This window comes from Meleagris gallopavo, chromosome 14 (genome assembly GCF_905368555.1).
Source record: "Meleagris gallopavo chromosome 14, MGAL_WU_HG_1.1, whole genome shotgun sequence".
Taxonomy (NCBI): Eukaryota; Metazoa; Chordata; class Aves; order Galliformes; family Phasianidae; genus Meleagris; species Meleagris gallopavo.
The window spans coordinates 13,459,555-13,478,149 of record NC_139417.1 but is presented as its reverse complement, the minus strand read 5'-3'; the positions used below and the strand labels follow the sequence as shown (position 1 = coordinate 13,478,149).

General features: G+C 41.8%; 2 protein-coding genes across 5 annotated transcripts in view; one reads left to right on the top strand and one right to left on the bottom strand.

The window, feature by feature from the left end:
* Positions 1 to 164: 164 nt before the first annotated feature.
* PSMD6 (proteasome 26S subunit, non-ATPase 6) lies at positions 165 to 6,308 on the top strand. Its single transcript, XM_010718670.2, has 8 exons — positions 165 to 421; positions 979 to 1,184; positions 2,165 to 2,310; positions 3,144 to 3,363; positions 3,473 to 3,581; positions 4,375 to 4,543; positions 5,761 to 5,838; positions 5,998 to 6,308. Exons 1-8 carry the CDS (start codon positions 277 to 279, stop codon positions 6,092 to 6,094), a joined length of 1,170 nt encoding a protein of 389 aa, XP_010716972.2. The 5' UTR covers positions 165 to 276; the 3' UTR covers positions 6,095 to 6,308.
* Positions 6,309 to 8,984: 2,676 nt separating this feature from the next.
* Positions 8,985 to 18,595, bottom strand: part of ATXN7 (ataxin 7) — an 81,292-nt gene continuing 71,681 nt past the window's right edge. For all 4 annotated transcript variants that reach the window (XM_085236227.1, XM_085236228.1, XM_085236229.1 and 1 more), the window contains 6 exons: positions 18,505 to 18,587; positions 17,259 to 17,524; positions 16,650 to 16,848; positions 16,000 to 16,121; positions 14,379 to 15,333; positions 8,985 to 13,093 (listed from right to left, as the gene is read on the bottom strand). In XM_085236227.1, the coding sequence (XP_085092353.1) occupies positions 13,076 to 13,093; positions 14,379 to 15,333; positions 16,000 to 16,121; positions 16,650 to 16,848; positions 17,259 to 17,524; positions 18,505 to 18,587 (1,643 nt within the window). In that variant the 3' untranslated portion in view covers positions 8,985 to 13,075. The remainder of the gene's footprint in view (positions 13,094 to 14,378; positions 15,334 to 15,999; positions 16,122 to 16,649; positions 16,849 to 17,258; positions 17,525 to 18,504; positions 18,588 to 18,595) is intronic.

The following is an 18,595-nucleotide window of genomic DNA, read 5'->3' as shown; positions in this document are numbered from 1 at the left end:
CACCCCCTACAGACCACGCGCACCCGCTCTGCTCCGTTCTGCGCATGCGCACCTCCGCAAGCCTCACTTCACCCTACCCCACACAACTGCTAGTCCACGCATGCGCACTCCCCCTCTTTGATAGTTCGCACACCTCCGGCCCGAAAGGGGGCGCTGCAGAGCTGACGGCTGCGCCGGAAGTGAGGCCGTCGTTTCCGCCCGTCGCGGCTGAGTCACTGCCCCGCGCCGCCGCCCCGGTGCCCGCCGCCGTCCTGAGCCGCCCCGAACCCCGCCGCCATGCCGCTGGAGAACCTGGAGGAAGAGGGGCTGCCCAAGAACCCCGACCTCCGTATCGCCCAGCTCCGCTTCCTCCTCAGCCTCCGGCCCCGCGCGCCCGACCCCGCCGCTCGGGATGAGTTGATGGCGGCCGTGAGGCTTCACAGTGAGTGCGGGCGGATCGGGGTCTGTCTGTCCGAGTGTCGGTCTGTCAGCAGGCCGGGTCCGTCCGGCGGCTGGAGGCGGGGGAGAGCAGACTCTGATTGCCTCAGGTTTCTCCTGAGGCGGTCAGGCGGTCGCGTGTCTGTGTGCGTACCCGTGTCCGTGTGCACGTTTCTGTGCCTGGCTGTAGATGCGGGCCGTCAGTCCGCGCTGGGGGCGGCGAGGGTTGGGCGGTGGGACAGGGAAGGCTTCGGGCACAGTGCTGTGCTGCCCCGTTCCTGGCTTCCTACACGCTTAGCCTGGCTTTTGGAGGTTTAAAAGGTGCGAGCTGTGGCTGGGCTCTCTGTGCGAGAGGCAGGATAAATAAATAGTAAGGAAAGTGCTGAGTTAGAGCAGAGTGAGAAAATCAGCAAAGAGAAATGTGCCAGGCAAGGCCCACTGAAGCAGTGCCCTGTAACATGCTGCTGACTGTGTGGATGGCACAGGTACCTGGCTGCAGAAGGACCTGATGATCGGCTGTGTTGTCCTTCTGTAACCAAAGCATTCCGGCTTTTCTTTCAGACATGGCTCCATATTATGAAGCACTGTGCAAGTCTCTGGAGTGGCAGATAGACACGGAGCTGTTGAACAAAATGAAGAAAGCTAATGAGGAGGAATTGAAACGGCTTGACAATGAACTGGAAGATGCTGAAAAGATCTTGGGGGAGAGTGAAATCCGAGATGCGATGATGGCCAAAGCTGAGTACCTGTGTAGGATTGGGGACAAGGTGGGCTCATTGCTGTTGTGCTTAACCTGGCAAGTGACTGAGCACCACACAGTCATTCACTCAGTCCCTTGTCTTCCCAGTGGGAATGGGGGAGAGAACTGGGGGGGGGGGAACAGGAGGGAGCAGAACTGGTGGGTTGAGTTAAAACCTATTTACTAAGATAGAGAAGAGGAAAAGAATAATTGTTACGATTATATATATTATGTATGTGGATGTATTTGTGCATGTATGTATATGGGCATATATATATAATGTATATATCAATTTATGTAACAAGTGATGCGCAAGCAGGTGCTTATCGCCCCCCAGACAGCAGAAGAGAGTGAGATGAACTCCCACCCCCTTCAAAACTCTCCTTCTGCATGATGTTGTATGGTATGGGATTGCCCTTTGGCCTCTGTTCCAATTCTGTTCCCTCCCAGCTCTTTGGAACCCCTCCTCCCCAGCCCTTCCCTGATAAGAGCTGAGAAACTGGAATGGCTTTGGCTCTGTACAACGCTGCTTAGCAACAACTAGAAACATCCTTGTGTATCAACATTGTTTCCCTCCTAAAACCAAAGCATAGCATCATGCTAGACTCTGAAGAAGAATAATTCTGTCCCAGCTGAAACTAAAGCAATAGCACAGGTTTTCATGAAGAAACACAGCATTGTAATCTCTGTAACTGAGTAGATTTCTGGGAGTGCTGAATGGAAACTGGCTGCCTTACAGTGGGTTTTTTCTATGGCACAGCACATACATGGGTGGGAGATAGGGGAAGAGTGTTGCTGCAATTAAAATTAAGCAGTGAAAACAACGTAGGCTGTAAAAGAAAACACTTGCCCTGACAAGGGAAAAAGCTGTTTTCCATTTGTAGCTGTTGTTTTTCTCTTACCTTGTGTCTTTAGTCAGTGGAATGCAATTAATGTACTGACGACAGATGTTTTGCAGATACTCTGATTGCTTTGAACGTTCTTATAATGCAATGGTGATTTTGTTAGGAGGGAGCTCTGACTGCGTTTCGCAAGACTTACGACAAAACTGTGGCACTGGGACATCGTCTGGATATTGTGTTCTATCTCCTACGGATCGGCTTGTTTTACATGGACAACGACCTCATCACACGGAACATTGAAAAGGCAAAAAGGTACTGCTTGGGGTGGCTGAGTGCAATAAAGATTTTTCAGACAAACTGTAGCAAAATAAGTGGGAAAAAATCCACCTTGCCATCAAGAAATGACAATGACAACCTATGGGACAGCATCACAGAATGATGGGCAGGTGTTAACTTGGACTAGAGAGTTTCCTATTTCTCGGTCTTTTATGAGGGCAGAAACAATAGCAAGGCTAGTGTGTTGTTTCAGCTATTTTTCAAGCAACTTGATTGGACTTTGTAGCCCGCCCCCCTTTCTCTCTTCTGTAGCTGTTAGAAGACAAGTTTGGATGTAATGACACTGTACATTGAAGTGCAGTGCAGGGATGCCACCGGAACCCAGCACATCCAGCTGGCTTGATAAAGTGCCAGTTTCTCCTCTAGAAGCAGGAGCCCAGTGCCAGCATGTTATTCCCTCATTTCCACAGCTAGCTTATCTCTGTGATGTCAGCATTTAATACTTCAGTGTTATAACCTTTTCTTATAACATAAAGTTGGTGTGACTAATGTGATTATTGAAAGTTTGGCTGTTCCACTGGTAACTTCTTTCTATGCTGTTAGTTGAACAGCTTTGATTTTAACAGCAAAAGAAGTGGAGGTCTCTTGTTGCAGCTGAGGTTAATGGTAATATTTATGTGCACATCTCGAGGAAGTGCCATTGCTACCCCTGGGAGGTACATGAAACCTAGATTGTTTCTACAAGTTGTAGCATATAAGAGATTTTGCTTTCTCTGATTGCACATTATCAGTTGATTTACTGTGCTTGTTTCATGTGACTTATCCATAATAATTTTACATAAGTAATTTTCTTTTTGTTCTATTTTAAGTCTAATAGAAGAAGGAGGAGACTGGGATAGGAGAAATCGTCTAAAAGTGTACCAGGGTCTGTACTGTGTAGCTATTCGAGATTTCAAACAGGCAGCAGAGCTCTTCCTTGATACAGTTTCAACGTTTACATCCTATGAACTAATGGATTACAAAACATTTGTAACCTACACTGTCTATGTCAGCATGATTGCATTAGACAGACCTGACCTTAGGGAAAAGGTAAGGAAAGCAAATGATACCTGGTTCCAACAAACCCAGCCTTTCTTTAACCTGCTTATCGCCAGGCTAAGAGGAATAGTATTTGAACATGCTTTTCCTTTGTTTTCAGGTAATTAAAGGAGCAGAGATTCTGGAAGTGTTACACAGTTTGCCAGCTGTACGACAGTATCTCTTCTCTCTTTACGAATGCCGATATGCAGCCTTTTTCCAGTCATTAGGTAAAGTTCTCTTGTTTCTTGTAAGAGCATTTCAGGTGCTGTAGTGGTTTGTTTCACATCACAGTTTCTGTGGAATAGCTGCAGTCTACAACTAGAGCAGAAAAAACCCACAATTTAGACAGTGATGTAAAGTTTGATGCTGTACGATTAAAACAAAAGCCTCATGAAATATTACATCTAATCAGCTGGAAAAGACTTGGAAAATAGCTGTGGAGCAGCATTTTACCTGAATAACCAGGCCATATGGGCAAGCTTTGGAAACCTGATCTTTGAAATAAACTAAAGGCCTCGTGCCTAGGGACACTGAAATCTCAGCCTGTAATTGAAGCTTTCATCATTGTTATCATTTCCAATTTGGTTTCTGTACAGAAGGCTGACTGAAAAAAAGCTTTTCTTCAAACTTTTGTCATTCTTGGCAGTTCTTCTTAAGAAAGCAGAAAATTAGATACTTAGAATAAGCAAAAAGAGCATTTCTTTCTGGACTTCATTTGTAGTGCAAATGTTTCCCTGCAGCACACAGGGAAGAGTGATTCACATCCTAGAAGTATTCCATGAAGACAAGTAGGACCATTAGCTTTGCCATAATATTGCTTGCATTTAATTTCTACTTCTGGATCTAGAACTACTATTGTTTTTACAAACTTATTTTCGTGTAGCACAGAATACCTTTCATATCCTGAACTATGCAAGAGAGTAATGTAGTTTTGTTCACACTGATTATGTATTAACTATTTGATTTACCTGGATGCTACTTCACATTTCTTATTGATCAGATTTCTTCTTCTTGTTTCAGCTATTGTAGAGCAGGAGATGAAGAAGGATTGGTTGTTTGCACCTCATTATCGATACTACGTACGGGAAATGAGAATTCATGCATACAGCCAGCTCCTGGAGTCTTACCGCTCATTGACACTAGGATACATGGCAGAAGCATTTGGAGTCAGTGTAGAATTCATAGATCAGTAAGTTGTTAAGCTTTTTAAGTAAAATGTTTGTTTTAAACCTACCTAAGTTATGCTTTTGTGGAAGAGATTGAATGTAATGTTTGAGTAAAGGAAATAATTTGATACAGTTTCTCATGAAAACTATTCCAGTTCTCCTTTCACTCTGAGGGCCATATGAAAAACTATTCTTTCTTGAATAATTTTGTTCTTTATCCTGCTATTTTTATGGACCTTAATAAGCCATAACCTTTAACATTTTAGAGGACAGCATAGTCCACAAATACACCAAGGTAAATATTCACATTCCCACACATTATCTGCCCTACACGTCTCATCATGTACCTTTGCTTGCTTTCTGCTAAGTAAATAGAATCTGCTGTTTTTAACTTAAGTCAGACATACACTGCAGTCTCAATTTTCAATTTCTGGTGTAAGAAATGAAATCAGATTTAGATCATGATGATAAGTGATATGATATGAAGTGAGAAAGTGACTTTTACCTCGGCTATGTATGTGAAACGCTTTGTTTCGAATGCTTTCACAGGAATCATTCTTCTCTCATAAAGAAATTTCAGATTTTGTAACATAGAAAAGTGTTACAGAAATATGAATACTGCTTGAAATGTTCAGAAATGAATTAATAGGTGTTTCAAGAGACACCAAATACCATTCAGTTCAGAGGTAAATGTTTCTAAGTCATACTAGCTTTTGCGCTTCTCGGTAATATATTAGTAGTTGTGGCTTTGTCTTACCACATATACCAGGATTTATTATTATTATTTATTTATTATAATATCAGCAATGTCACATGGAACACTGGCTGATTAAGCAAAGCAAAGAAAACGTTTAGAACTGCTAGGAGACTCTTTAAATGAATTGGCAATATTTACATCAGGATGAATTCTGGATGTGTGTGATAATGTGATACCTGAGTGCCACCTCTGGATTTGAACAGCTGAGTTAAATGATGAGACTCCCTTAACTTGAGGGTGAGATTTTGACTTGAGAAGAAAATACTAAGACAGCTTGTATTAGGGTTGTTGGAATGCTGGTGCCTGTTTCATGTGCAAGCTTTAAAAAGATGAGAATATATAAGACCTTTTATGAAAATATATTGCATGTACTTCAGAAATAGATGACCATGATGTTTTGTAACAGCAGATCCTATGCTTGTAGGCCTGTAGTTCCTTGGTGAAGCATTGTTTAACAGTTTGTTTGGTTTTTTTCTCTCTTAGGGAGCTTTCGAGATTTATTGCAGCTGGGAGATTGCACTGCAAAATAGACAAAGTAAATGAGATTGTAGAAACTAACAGGTAGGACATCAATTGCTAGAAGTTACATTTTGCAGCCCAGTTGAATTCTGTACATTTTGATCACGTTTATGTTTATGTAGTAAGTTTCATGAGGTAAAAGATCTCAACTCTAAATGTTTTTTGTTGTGTTTTTTTTTTTTTTTCCTTCACAATTTCTAGGCCGGATAGCAAGAATTGGCAGTACCAAGAAACCATCAAGAAAGGAGATTTGCTGCTAAACAGAGTTCAGAAACTTTCCAGAGTAATTAATATGTAATTTTTCTAATGCAAGGGAATGCAAAATGTAGATGTTTAAACCATTTTGGAAGTAACCTATAAATATATTGTATAACTTGGTATACTGTAGGTAAAAAAAAAAAAAATAGTAGCGAGAGAGCTCATGTTTTTACTTTCCACTTCATTATGTACACAATGTTTATGTACACTGGGGATGGATCCCAGTTCATTTATTAAATGTCTGGTACAATTGATCTCTTGTAATATATTTTATTCTTCACTTGAATGTGTGTAATGTTCAATACTTTATAACAAAGCGAGTCAAAATCTGTACAGAAAGAAAACAGTGATCCTTTTTCTAAAACCTTTATTTGAACCAAAGGTGTAAAGAAATAATTGCATAATAATGAAATAGCCAAAAATTTGCTATTTTTTGAGCACTGTCAAGACAGGATCAATTCTTACGTGAGAGAATTGCAGTGTAAGGCAGAAAGAAGAGGCATTTTCTTTTTCTAGAACTGACACAGGGCAGGGTGTGAAGACTTCAATTCTGGCTGTTTTTTGGTAACATCTTTTCCACTGTCCATAGATACAAATTTTAAGGATGGCAGATGGCAGTACTACAAAACGGTATGAGCCATAGGGCTCACTGAATTGAAGGATTTCCTTTCTGGTGCAGAAGTGAATTTTCCTTTCAGAACATTTGAATTTCTCAAGATGACAGCACTGTGTAGTACAATGGGACTTGCACTGGGTGAGTCTTAAAGACCCTCTGACTTGCCTCAGTGTGATTTCTGATCTGAGTGTAGCGCTTCAATTTCCATGTCAAGCAGAAGTGATAGGATTTCTGCTTCCTTTAAACACTGAGGTAACTTTCATTTATCTTTCAGTGTTTGATGATAACAGTATGTTTTCCTTTGGCTTGTTTTAGCTCGTGATTTCAATTTAATTCTGATTGTGTCAGTCTGACCCAATTTGTGGGTTGGTCCTGACACCTATCCATAGATTTATAGTCTGCATGCCAAAGTTGTACATTCTCTCTCGTAATTTAATCCCGTGCAGTTCCTTGAACTACTGCCATTCTCCAATTTCCCCTTGGGAGGCCAGCTTAGCTCTGGCACTGAGGTAGTCAGACTCAGATGCTGCTTCCAAGCTGCAGCCTTATGACCCTGACACTTCCCCCCTTGCTCTGCACTACATTAGCCATCATTAAGCTGTGGGAACACTAGTCTGTGGGTAAAGCTCTTCTACAAAGTAGTTGGAATCTAGTTCCTGTGTGACTGTCCTTTGGTTCACCTGTGTCGGCTGGCCTGCCAAAGGCCCTGTTTCATCTCTCTCTGAAGATTGTGCTCCAGAGCCTGAGCTCTAGCCTTGCAGACAACAACCTCATTTGATTTTGAAAAAAAAATAAAGCGAGCTGTTGTGGACAAGAATGGATGCAGGTAAGTGAATGGAGCTCAGCTATAAAACAGAGGATGGAGGAAACTTCCAGCACTGTTAGAGAGCAACAGAACCAAGCAGCAGTGCTCTGTCCTTGCTGATCTGTATGGATTGGGCAACAGCTGTCAGTGAGAACGGTATCTCACAGGCTTGGACGCAGCCTGTTGTCTGCATGTCTCAGGCTGGTTTTCCTTCCTTACGATGCAGTTTAAATCCAGGTTAATTTGAACAACTTCAGAAAAGGTTTATGAGAGTCTTCTGAAGTTTGGTTCGCCAGAAGAAGAAAAGCACAAATCAAGCACATGCTGCTTTTCTGCAACAAAGGTCCCATGCTGCTTGTTAGGAACCAATCCAATAGCTAACGCAGTATTGAGCCAAGCATTCAGTCAAATTAAGAGCCTCACAGCAGATCATACAAGCCCACGTGTGTTTGATTATTTGTTGCAGCAGAACGTGATGATAATAAAGGAACCCAAATTTGCATTTAAATAAAGCCAATGGCGAGCTCCTCTATCAGCTGCTTCAGGAGCTGGCGCAAGTAAGTGAGGGCAGGCTGCGGTGTGCCATGGCTCACAGGGCTCTGCTGTGCTCACTGCACGTGTGGCAAAGGCACGGGGCCAACGCCTCCTCCTGGCTATAGGCATCTTCCTGTGAGAGTGGCAGCAGAAGCACTTCTTTCTGTCCACAAACTCCAGGACTTAAGTAATGGCTGGGCTACGCTCCAGCTGCGATCAAAAGGCGTTTTCCAAACCTCTGCTACTGAGCCAATGAACTTGCTCTGCTGGGAGAAGCAGCAGCAGAGGGCAGAGGCTGTGCTCACTCCCGTGCAGACTTGCAGTGCAGTGTGCCTGACAGCGGTGCCCAGTGCAGCAAAGGGAGAGACAGCGCATGCGGAGCTGTAGGACACCTCACAGAGCTCAGTTATAGGGATAAACTCAGCTAGTTTTCTTGTCAGTCTTAGGGGATACAGCATCCTATTTTAAACGCAGCTGAAAGCAGTCACACCCTCAATTCTGCATCAGATGCAGATGGCTCTGCTGCATGACTGCACGTCTCTGGCAGAGCTCAGCACAACTCCAGTGCCAGCAGCTGATAGCAGGGAGCAGGAGTTAGAAAAGAAAGGGGAAAACAGAAGATATTTGCAGGGAGGCGAGATCAAAACAATCAGCCACCACCACAGTAACGTAGCTATTGAAACACTGGTACTGGAAGCAAAGAACCTGCTTACTGCCTGACCCCCCCATTTCTTCCAGCATTCATTCCAAATACTGACCAATACTTTGTGCTTAGTGCTAAAACAAGAAAAAAAAAAAGAAATTAAAACAAAAAGAAGAGCACTGCTGTGGCTGTGGAGTCCAGCCCAGCGCAGGAGTCGGACCGGTTGTGCAGAACTCCACACAGCTTGCCCGCCCCATCAAGAGCTGAGTCACAGCTCTTTGGTTCCTCTGAACGGTGAGGGATCATAAAATGAAGCAGAAACATCGGATGCGTTCCATGCAACCAACCTCATTTATTGAAAAGTCCTAATTTTATTGCCTTGTTTAGTAACATGTTTGTTCAACAAACTAATCTTTGTCATGAAGCAAAGCACAACTTTTTCTTATAAATAGTATAAATTATTTTATTTACAGAAACTTGTTACAAAACAAATAGACTATATATTTATTTTTCTTTTAAATATCCAAAGTAATTTTTCTATCCCATGACATTTGTTCATGTACTATACAGCAGCCAACACGGAGTTCAGCTGATCAGATGCTCTTGATTATGTATACAAATTATCAAACTATTCACACATTGTACACAGGAGATTGCTTTTAGAACCAGGCTCAACACCGAGCAAGACGCTTTCAAGGCCTACATTCACATTGACATTATGTAGTGCTCATTTTTTTAAAATTATCATCTTTAAAACGTAAAATATCTCGCACAAAATGTAAAAATGATTATTTTCTGCTCAACAGCGAAACGTGAAGAATCTTTCCAAGCCCAATTCCCTCCTCCGGGACAGAATGAGTGAGAGATGAGAGAGATTCCTTGGCAAGAGAACTCTTACAGGAAGACAAACTGCCTTAGAAATGTCTTTTGGAAATCACATCTTTATTTCTGAGTGGTGTCGAGAGGTACTTACTGGGTTTTTTGTTTTCCTTTCCCGGAATACGGACTTTTTTGAACATTTCCTAAATTGTTTCACTTATGGATGAATAATCCCCCATCCCCTTCCTGCCCCAAATGACACAGTTAAATCCACTGCTGGTTAAAGTAAGCCCACGTTCCAAACTCTTGGCGTTACTCCCACTCTGCATTACTAACGGGATTGTTCCAACACAAGGTACTGCAATGGAAACATCGTACAAAAGTCACCAGCATTGTTTGCTTTTCTGCTGTCAATCCATCTTAACAACTTCAGAAAATATATATATATATAAACGTGTATGTATATATGTACACACACACATACACACACACGTCTATTATATATAGGTGGAAAAAGCAAGCTCCAAGATTTCAACTGAACATTCAAGTCATTTAAGGAGAAGCTGTCTCAGCAGTCCGAGCTCAGATCGAGTTATATCAGGCACTTTCAGTTTTTCCTTTAGTTTGAAACCACATGAGACCCACACGGACGCGCACACACACACACCAACGCGAAGCAAAGAGAAGCAGTGTGTCACTAAATGGAGTCCTCTGGGAGTCAGGCAACCGAGAAGCAACGCCGGAGCGAGGGACGTGGCCAGGGATGTGGCTCCAGGCACATGGAGGCATCCCTTGAGTTGCAAAGTAGGCATGTTGCTATTGGCTTGGCAGTGAACCACTTCAAATTATATATATATATATATACATACATACATATATATATATATATATATATAAAAGAAAAGGTATTTGCTTTTTCTTCTTTTTTTTTTTGCCTTTTTTTTTAATTAATTAATAAATAAATACTAGATGATCTCAATTGTACCAAAACTGGATATCAGAAAAAAAGACCTGTGCAAAAATACATATTTAAATATGTACAATCAATTAACAAAATACGTCTTCTGAAATAGGGATACTTCAATATTTATAATAGAACAAGAAATTCCAAAATAAAGATACAAAAGTATGTTTTTCTTTTTCTTGTATAATTCTTTGTTCATCATTGCAGCAATGTTTTTAGGTTAAGAAAACTGCAGGAGTCATAACGAGAAGTCGGAAAGACTATAAAAAGTGTGTCTCTTAAATTAATACCAAAATCTGTCTAGAAACAACCCAGCCACTGCAAATTCATTTTTGCAAGGAAAATTGATTTTCAGCTTCCTTTGTTATTTACAGTCAGAACCAGGAGACAGTAGAAGCTCCAGGAACAACGCTCTGCTTGTAGCCGAGATCTCCAACACAACATGGAAGCAGCTCTATGCCCACGGGCAGACAGACCCGCGGTGCTGCAGCCCGCTATTCCAGCAGCTTCCAGCCTGGCTCTGCTCTCACTTCCTGTGCTGCCGGAGGAGCACGAGTTTGCCATTTCGCTTTCAGATCAACAGAACCTTATGCACAGGGCGAGTTTGGTCACAAACTCACGAGATTCCATTCTTGCCAAATTGCTGTCTCCTTTGTATTTAGAAGAGTCGAATTGCACTTGTGACTGAGAGCGTCCCAAAGTGACATTTCTGCCCCAGAGATCTCATCACAGCATGGATTTGATTTCACACGTGCGGGATTTAATGATGCATTTTGATTTCTCTTTGTGGCATAATACTTTGGTTCCTTTCCCATTAAACCCATCACAGTTCCAACAATCCTTTCAGTAGGGCGCCTTATTAATTACGAATCCTTCTGTTCCTGAAAAGTTGTGTGGGATTTTGTTTGTTTTTTTTTAAATTAAAGTTTGCATAATAAGAGTCTATAACACGTCGCTTTCTAAGAGTGATCTTTTATATCAATTCAAAAGCTCAAGTGTCTGCATAGAGGCTGCTTGCTTTGCTGTACGACACCAGTTTTGTAGCAAGTTCAGGTGAAACTGAAAGCATCGTCAGGTAAACAACTCAGCAACTGCTACTGGTAGTGGCTTTGGATTCCCTGATGTACAACTTGCCACCGAAACGGGGAAGGCTGGGCAACGGGAACAACGTGACAGGCTCAGATTGTCTGTTCTCAGCGACAGCTGGTGCCCCTTTAAGGCAGAAAAATGTCTTCTTGGTCAATACTTTGCTTGCCTTGGCTTTGCCCCTTCAGAAAAGTTCAGTCCGTTTTGAGACTTTACCTAAAAACTTAACAAAAGAACCCCGATGAACCAAACCCCAATACAACGAGCCCTTGAGCGGAATTCACTTCTGAGGTGTTGTGAAGCAACACAAAACATTTCCTACAGACTGACAGGGTGCCCAGAACCGTGCAGAGCCCCTGACTCACAGTGCCAGGCAGGAGCACAACGGCTGCAACGTGCACAGCTGCACCTGACATGGAACTCAGCTGTCATCCTCTCCCCCGTTTTGGGGAAATAAAATAAAATCTGAGTGGTTGAAAGCATTAACGCTTCAGTTCTACAAAGAAGGCATAAAATAAGTGACTTTTATTATTATTATTATTACTATTTTTTAGAAAATATTTAAATAGTTTAAATACTTCACTTTAAAAGGGCTATTTTTTTTTTTACAGGCTGGAAGGCCAAGCCAGCCTAACGTAACCAACACGGTTGTTATTTTACAAATAACAAAGGTTGATGGCATACAGTAAAGGTCAAGAAATACGTTCTTTGGGCACATAGTTCTAGAGGTTATTTGCCTTTGCTTCATATTTTTGGACTTCTTAAAAAACAATTAACTTCAGTTTTCTTCTGCAATCAGATCTTATCCAAAAGAATAAAAAATAGTTTCTGTATCACCCAAGCACAACATTTTTATACTTGTTTTCTGAGCCATGGCCTCAAACAAGTTTTTGCTGTTTACTGTTCCTATCGGTGTTTTAACGTTTGTTTGTTTTTAAACTCCTGATACCTTCTTACCCCAAATCACTTGCAAAAGGCTGGGCAAAACGCAGACTGCTTGTTTGAATTGTGCTATTTTTATATTCCATTGCTATAAAAACACTAAAGCCATATTCCCTTCTCGAGGGCTTCTTTCCATTGTGCCTCACGCATTTTTGCCCCTTGTTGTGGGGTCCCCTCTGCTGACAGTGTCCACCTGGCAGCTATCGCCTACAAAAGACACCATCAGTATAAAAATAAGTCCACAGTAATGTTTATTTCCCCCCCAGAAAACATTCCTTTGCCCAGCCAATCTATGTCAAATAGTGGCAAGATGATGTACTCCTGTAAGTAAATCTCACAGATTTGTAGCAAACTAGTCCAGACCACCGTTAACACTGATAAGAGCAATTATGTGGCTGAACTTCATCCAGTGTCCATTTCTAGTACTTTCACTGCTACAGACATGGCTTCAGGGAAATTCCTTGTTTGAATGACAGTCCAGTAGATTTCCACACCTGAGGACCATGGGAAGCTGGGAAAACTCAAGGCATCTTGGAGTCCAGAATTCCAGATGGAGGTTTTGCTTGTAGTGAAAACTGTCCAGTTCTTTTCTCACCATGGTATATTCAGCTATCAGGGACGTGCCTTTGGCTTTTGAGCAAATAAATGGAAGAGAAGTATGAGTGAGCCAGGCTGTTATAGCAGGAGCTCCTAAAAGACATTTTCTGGACATTGAGAGCACATTTTGGGGAGAATCAGCAGGCATAATCTGACACACCACTCATATGCAGCTGGCTCATCTGAAACTCCACAATTCTCAAGCTAGGGCTTTCACAAGTTATAGCGGTTTTGGACATGACTTCCTTCCTTCAAATTGCATTTTTCCTTTTTTTTTTTTTATTGCAGTTGAAGTAACAACTGTTAGCTAAGCCCAAAAATAAGGTTCAGTCAAGTAAATGATTGTTTGTTATCTTAAACACAAGTGGTGAAAGTCTTCTTCACAGCTGAAACTCAAAATTCAGCAGCTGATCTGAAAAAGATCTCGCTGACCTCCTACCTCACATGCCATGCTCAGATTTCAGGCTTTTAGTACCACAGGAAACAAAAAGAGCCTTGAGTTTTCATCTGGAAAAATCTAGTTCCAAATTTGCCCTCTAAAATTCCATCTTCTCTACACTTTTAATTGCATATGAAATTATTTTACCCCTCCAAGTGATCCTTCAAGCCAATCTGAAGCATTAAGAAGTTTAAGCTCATTTTAACTTATGAAGAAACTTCTTTCCCAATGCTATTCCAGTGCAACCTGTTCAGAAGAGTAAAACTCCAAACTAACTTTTTCTTTTTTAAAATTACATACCCATGAGATCTGCTTCTTTTATAGTAAATGTTTGTTTTATAGACTACAAAGGTTTCTATCTATCTTATTTATAAAATTTAATCTCGTTAATACTAAGAAGTTAGTCAATGACACCTTGGGATAATAGGCTTATTTTATCACAGTTTTGTTATCAGCACCATTATGTTCCACTTCGTAGAGTGTTTACTACTGACAGGAGAACAAGTAGTTAGGCTGAGACGTTCAGTCCCATGGCTGGCTGCAAGATTTTATAATTATTATTATTTGTTTTTAAATGCAAGACTTGAATTTCATCTGGGAGCGATCGACAGGGAGAGCATCTGTGGGAACCTGGGCTGCTGTGTTTCAGGTGGCTTCAAAAATACATAAATAAACTCACACTTTATACTACAGTGTTCATAAAAATCCTGCACAAATGTACTATAAAAAGGACTCAGAGAGTCCTTACGAACAAGTAAGAGAACTGTCCTTTCCTTGAAGCATCTGAAATTGGTTATTAGCAATTAAGAGAGCACACCTAAATATCAGCACACGAGGAGACGCGTTCATACTGGCTTACTTCAAGACAAAAGTTCCTACCTGATGAAGAAGAGAATTGTTCATCAGTCCTTGTGTCCCTGGGATTGCACCAGTGTGTTTTGCGTGAACGTTATTCACCGATGGCAATTTGGCAACTTTGTTTGACTTGCTGCTGCTGCTGCTGTTTATGCTGCTTGAACCAGGTGGGCACTTTCTTTTCTTCCCTATTAGTTTGTCTAGGGAAGGATGCGAATGTGAAAAACCGCTGTGCGAGTTCACAGTCAGCTCACTGGACTGATGAACAAATGGCCCTAAGGAGAGAGTGGAATCGCTGCTGTTCATCATCACACTCATTCTTTTTATTGATTCTGCAGGGCTTCCAGTAGGAGGACCCCTCCCTGATTGGTCATGTTTGAGGCTAACGGAGTTAGCTTTGCTAGTCATACAATTGAGGCCAACGCTGTGGGACGAAGATGTCACCGACGGATGATAGGAGGTCCCAGAGTTTCCAGAGTTAACCACACAGTTTTTTCTAAAGGACTCTGTGGAATGAGAAGGTGCTAGCAGTGCGGAACTGTTTTTACGCTTCTTTCCTGAGCCACCGCCGCTGCTGACGCTGCCGGTGCTGTTACAGGTGCCACTGCCAGCAGAAGATTCCTTAGGTTTAAAAGATTTGCTGGATTTCAACTTCTGAGGTTTGCTGGGCATAGGTGAAGGTACAGAGGAAAGCACTGTAGGTGTTGAAGGAGACGAAGACACTTGTCTTGATTGCATACTGCAGACAGGATCCACTGCACCCAAGGTAGCGGGATTTGCATTTAGTGTAGTTCCATGTGATGGTACCGATTTATTGTTCAGAGACGTACAGGAAGGAGACACCAGAGCTGGAGAGGACATAACAGTGGTGGGGAGGAGGAAACCCGTCGTGCTGACCCCATACTGCGAAGCAGGTATCGCATTTGTCCGGTGCGGTGCACGAACTGCTGCTGTGCTACTGGATGCTGGTGGAATTTTCCTGTGGGTAAACAGGAAAACAAAGAAACAAGTAGCTCCCATTCTTTGGGATGATATTTAGCATCATGATTCAAGAGATGCAGTTACTCCAGTACTAAAATATTTTGCTGGCACTTAACAGTTGCAAGAAAATGATGCTGAAAGGTTGAGAGAACTGGGCTTGTTTAGTGTAGAGAAGGCTCCAGGGAGACCTCATTGCAGCCTTCCAATACTTGAAGGGAGCATATAAAAAGGACAGGTACAGCTGTTTATGAGGGTGGATAGTGATAGGACAAGGGGGAATGGTTTTAAACTGAGACAGGGGAGGTTTAGGTTAGATATTAGGAGGAAGTTGTTCACTCAGAGGGTGGTGAAGCACTGGAACAGGTTGCCCAAGGAGGCTGTGGATGCCCCATCCCTGCAGGCATTCAAGGCCAGGCTGGATGTGGCTCTGGGCAGCCTGGTCTGCTGATTGGTGACCCTGCACATAGCAGGGGGTTGAAACTGGATGAGCATTGTGGTCCTTTTCAACCCAGGCCATTCTATGATTCTACGAAAACAGAAAGCATACGCCATCCATCTTTGACTTCACTAACCTAAAGAATCTAGTTTTCTGTAACTAGAGTTACAGGTTTTGTGTATTTCTACAAATACCAACAATAAGAAGAACTCTTCCACTTGTACTCACTTCCACATCTGCGAGTTAAGATGCTTCTCCACCATGAAGTTAAGTGCACATCGAATGTGGTTCCACCGCTTATCAAACACGTAATAACCTCTTCCAATCTGCCGACTACCAAATGTGCAAAACTGAAAAGACAGATTTTTTTATTGGCGTTTTCTACTTTCAGTAACAAAACATTTGTTTATACATACATGCAAAATTATTATCATTTCTAGATGTCTGAAGCAAGGATAAAACAGATGTTACACTGTAGAGATGAAAATGTAACAGCTATCCTAAATTTCGTACACGCAACCATCTCTTCTGAGTAGCTGTCAGCTTACCTGCTTTTAGCCTGTATGGCCTAACCAGGCAATGAAGTTTGTGATTTAATATAAACTAAGTGGTTTTAACAGACAGAAATCAAAAGAGAAGTGCATCTACTGCTAAGGTTGTGCCTTAAGGTTCAACTTGCTTCTTCAGCGAAGCAGTCAACATTTTGTCAAAAACAGTAACAGTAAATCAACCTCTACTATCAATTAGAAAGAAAATAAGTACCTTAAAACCTGAAAAAATACATACATAATAGAAATCCACCCTTAAAATCCCCAAGTTGCTTGTTTACAAATTCAGAGCCAGTGAGAGACCAAGGTTAACTTTGACTTAAAACATACAGCGGCTGGTTGAGGATGATGACCTGAATAATGACAATCCAGTTTTTCAACAGGCTCTTCTTTTTCATCACATTCTCCCTCATCACTGGATAACCGAGATGCTGGCTCAGCTGCAGGCAAGGGAGGGTGAGGGGACTCGTGGACTGAAGGAGAATCGCTAGGGGCATTTCCACTGTGCTGGGCTGGACAGCCTGGAGGCCTGGGCAAGGGAAGCAGCAAAGGTGTTATTGAGGCAAGGCTTGGCAATAAGCACTGAAGGACATTTTAGTACTGACAGAAGGAAATTTGCATTAACAGTTGTTTGATATGATCCAGAGTCTCATAACATACCTATTTAGGGGAAGGACAGGAGGTGCTGTACCCCTGAAAAAGCAGCAATTGTTGGAAAAATGTTTAAATTGATGCAAGTCAGCTTCTACTATTTAGAACTCCAAACCCTTCTTGCTATGAGTTACAACTCAGCATGTAATTGTTAATTGCAGACAGACCGTCACCAGGGCTAGAGCAAAAATGCTACCCTGTCCCAAAGATCTCCCTCTCTCTTTCAAAATCCACATGACGAAGCAATCAGTATTAATTTCATATACTGGATATGCAGATTTTTCTTACCTTGGAAGACTGGGGGGGTGAGGTTTGGGTTTATTAGGTAATAAAGGCTTTGATTCTGTAAGAGTAACTCCATGAGAATTTTGGTGCAGCTCCTGGGAAGTTTTAGTAGGTGAGGGATGTGGTTCCCTGAGAGGGGGCATCTGCTGATGATGATCCGAATGTCGAAGAAGTTCCTTTTCCCTGGTTTTGCTTTTGTGCTCAGCTAACAACACATCAAATCGTTTTCTTCGACCCTGTACAGCCCTCCGCTGCGTTAAGGAATGTGTCTGCAAATCCATGAATAAATCATTAATCCCAAGCCATTAGATCTGTGGAAATTAAACACTCAAGACACATGTCTAGAGCTCTAGAATACAGACCATCACCACATTTGTGGCTTAGTAAGAAACAAAAACAAAAACTAACAAAAAAAAACAACCAGAAGAATGACTTATAGAACAAACTTGGACAGTTTTGGTGGTGTGATTATATGCCTGCTTGATACGAAATAACAAAAAATAGCAACTGAGTTAAAATTTGTTTCAAATTTCTTTTCAAAAGAAGAAATAACCAAAGTTCAGATCCTGCAGCTTGTTAGTGACAGCTTCATTTACCTTTGTTCTGGAGAGGGCTTTTTTACCTGATACTTCTCCTACTAACAGTTCAGCTGCTTTTCATAACAGTGTCTAATTATTACACAATTGCAGGGGATTGGGATTTTCAGTTCTTTGGGACTGACTGATACCCACTTCTCCCTCAAAGACTTTTGAGCCAAAGAATGCATTTTATCTGATGGAGAGTTCTTAAAGATTGCTTTATTTCAGTTTGACCCCGAGCTGCACCTCACAGCATCCTCAGCAGACTCATTTCTGAGTAAGTTGCAGGGGTCCATCCAGTGGCACTTTGCACAAACACCTGCTAAGTTGCACAAAACCTGCAGGTTTTGCTAGGAGAAAGTGAAGGGTGCAGCTTGGCTGTGCTACATACACGTGGAGTTAGAAGCATTCCAGTGCCAGCATCCATGTTTAAAAGGTTTACACAATAATGAAGAACTGCAGGTTACTTTAAGAAATATGTTTTTGGATAAATAATTAACTGGATTTTGAAAACAGCTCTTTCTTGGTTGTTGGCAATGTGCTTTGAGAGGAACCATTTACAGAGGCAATTACTGACTGCCAAAACTTGTACTTTTTCATGTTCTGTTCTATTCCCCCTATGAAATCAAACGTAAACCTTACAAAATCTTACTCTGATTAAGACATCCTACCTTGCATGTCAAAGACCTAGTACAGGGTTTCTTGGTTTCCACATCAATGACACCACAGTATATATCAGGATCAAATTCTCTCTCTGTCAAA